At 32.4% G+C, this 3,181-nt stretch overlaps 1 protein-coding gene across 1 annotated transcript; it reads right to left on the bottom strand.

Moving 5' to 3' along the window:
- Window positions 1-2,319: 2,319 nt before the first annotated feature.
- On the bottom strand, window positions 2,320-2,782 carry CYP6 (peptidyl-prolyl cis-trans isomerase CYP6). Its single transcript, XM_003545823.2, has 2 exons — window positions 2,767-2,782; window positions 2,320-2,714 (listed from the first exon to the last, which is right to left on the bottom strand). The coding sequence occupies exons 1-2, from the start codon at window positions 2,780-2,782 to the stop codon at window positions 2,320-2,322; spliced, it is 411 nt and encodes a 136-aa protein (XP_003545871.2).
- Between the last annotated feature and the right edge of the window lie 399 nt (window positions 2,783-3,181).

The following is a 3,181-nucleotide window of genomic DNA, read 5'->3' on the forward strand; positions in this document are numbered from 1 at the left end:
TTCATTTAAATCAAATAATCTTATTTTTTTCATTCTCTTTTATTTTTTTTCTTTCTACTCTACCAAACACAATTCAAACACTTAAGGGATAACTATATTTACAATATGTTCGACAAAATAAAATGAAAATGAATGAGAGTGTGAAGAATAAAAAGAAATAAAAAAATAGATAGCAGATAAAAAATAAGGTTGTTTGATTAAAATGAAAAAAGTGAAAAAATATTTGAATTATAATAACTAAATGACTAAAAAGAGAAAAAAAAATTAAATAAAAATATATTACTATTATTATTATTATTATTATTATTATTATTATTATTATTATTATTATTATTATTATTATTATTATTATTATTGTTATTATTAATAAGTGGGAAAGTGTCTTAAAAAAAGGAGGAGGAGCATTTCCGATTATATATAGAAATGCATCATCGACTATGGCATTATGCAGAATGCAAAAAGTCAGATGGTGTCTCCCTCTCTCTCTTACTTTTAATGTACTGGTTTCTTTTCATAAAATATTCTTAAAAAAATATTTCAAACAATAACATATGTTATTAGAATATTGATTAAGAAATTAAAATAATTTTTTTAAGAAGTACAAAATTTTATGATTCATGATTTTTTTTTATGTATTTCTACTATCTTCACAATAAATATATTTTTAATTCTTCCATCAATATCTTAAAAATATTAATTTCAATGTTCATACTTTTAGGTGTCACACAAAATTTGAATCTGTTATCCACTTTCACATGTAACAAACACATGTAATTTTACTCTTTATTTCCTTTCAACTTTTTTCATTTTCATTCTCATAACATTGTTTTTACCGAACTAAGCGTCAGGCAAAGATGAAAAGAGAAGATAAATTGATCATGGTATAATATAAAGTGAGAAAAGGAGAATAATAAAAATTATGTTGTTTTATTAATATTTTTTTATATAAAAGTCTCTTTGCCAGTACCATAGAAACTTGCCTCCACCTTCGGAATAGGGAAAATTTGGAAATGACCGATCGGTTTTGGTCATAGGAAGTCAGTGTTGACCGGTCAAGAGAGAAGACATAATTGTTTTATACTAAAAAATTGACGAAAGAACAAATAAAAACTATAAAATTGACGTCGTACTGACGTATGCTATTACGCCTTTATCTTTTATTTTTCTTAATTTTTCTAAACAAGCATGATTTTGTTCGCCATATGTAAATCAAGTTATTCGCAAGATGTTTTAAGATCTTGTTAATTTGTGGACATCGATTAATAGCCTAAAAGAAAAGAAATATTTATTATATAAATTTTAGAAAAATATAAAAATAATTTTTCAACATCATTTAAATATTCAGTATAAAGACCAACTTAAAAATAATGATTTTATTATATAAATTTTATAAAGAAAGTTATAAAATTAAAGAATTGATTTTTTATTATTTAAAATAAGATTTTTCTTATAAAATTTTAGAATTGATAAAAACATTTAAAATTTGATTTTACTATTTAAATTTTTAAAATTTAAAACAAAACATTTAAAATTAGTTATAGTAAGTGACTCTTAAAGTAACATAAAAGAAATTAATTTTTAAGAAATTTATTTATAATTCCTCATTATCATTAGTTGAAAGTTGCACGTTATAACTTTCCTCTCACGAGGTTATTTATGTTTGGACACTATATTATGTGTTAAATTAATTTGAGTTGAATTAGGTACCTTATGTGGTATCGTGGAAACTCTTTAACCTTCATCTTCCACTTTCACGACGACTACCGAAACCATAAAATGTCCTACTTGCCTCTTGAGAGTATAAATGTCTCCCTTCCATAGCCATCGTATTTGCCACGACCACCCCACCACCATATCCACCATTTCGTTCACAAGTTAACACTACTACATGTAAACACGACCTGACAAATGCAATAGTCAGGACAACATCAACAGTCACTAAGCCTCCCTGCCAACACACTTCTTCACAAGAGTGCAGAAGAGCCAATCAGAAGAGCCAATTGCCCACACTCCCACCACAGTACATGCCTTCATCTTTCGCCAAATCGCGCTCCGCAACTACCTCAACGCTCATCGCCTTCGATATCGCCCCTTCCAACATCCTCCGTCTCCAAGCACTAAACATCATTGTTTACTCCCACCTTCGTTGGTGCAGCAGAGCCATCAACAAGGTTAGCGACATGAATGGTGATGCACAAACCACCGCCTCCTCCACCACCATGGCTTGTGTGATCCTGCTCCTATCTTCCAAGTTTTCCCCTCCTTCACCAAAGCCATTCTCCTTTTGAAAACCTTTGTGCCAACATTCAATATCATCCATCACCTCCCAATTTCATCAAGCCATTTTGTCTTCTCTGCGCAAATAAAGAACTGTGATCTATTGGTTATGGGACTGGCGTTTTCCATAGAGCGGATATTGGGACCAGTGTGTTTCTTCACAGCGAACTTGGCACCATAGATCAACTTGCTGCCACTTCCTTTTTCGGAGGTGAAGTGGCCACCCTGACACATGAAGCTCAAGATCACGCGGTGGAAGGATGAGCCCTTGTAATGAAGGGGCTTACAACTCTGCCTTACTCCTTTTTCGTCGGTGTAGAGCGCGTAGAAGTTCCCGGCAGTGCGAGGAGTCATGTTGGCATAGAGCTCCATCATGATGCGACCAACAAGTTGCCCACCAATGGTCATGTAGAAGAAGACCTTAGGGTGAGGCATAGTTGCTGCAAAGAAGAAAATAAAAAAAATAACACTATTGAGAAAGAAAAAGAGGGATTGGGTTTTGCATTCCCATACGACACCATTTTTGCCCTTTGCTTTCCAACATTGTCAAGGCCCAAACAACCCCACCAACAAAGCAACTTCCATCATGTTTTTTTCTAAACCCACTCTTGTTTTAGTTTTGTTTTCGTTGCCCAACCTTAAGGACAAGGTTGGTTTTCCAACAGTGGGTAGTGATAGAAATACAACCCAAAGGGAGAGTAGGCTCAAAAGGGTACAGATACCAGCTTACCTTCGTGACTATGCTTGATTCATAAACAACATATTCTTTGCTCTTATCCTATCGGTAAGTCGTTACAACCACTTAGGATATTTCCACAATTTTATTATTAGGATATTTCCATTCTATTATTATCTAGTCTCCTCTATTGAGGCCTTTAGTGCCAATATCCTATGTAGATGCAAT

Source organism: Glycine max, chromosome 15, assembly GCF_000004515.6.
Source record: "Glycine max cultivar Williams 82 chromosome 15, Glycine_max_v4.0, whole genome shotgun sequence".
Classification (NCBI taxonomy): domain Eukaryota; kingdom Viridiplantae; phylum Streptophyta; class Magnoliopsida; order Fabales; family Fabaceae; genus Glycine; species Glycine max.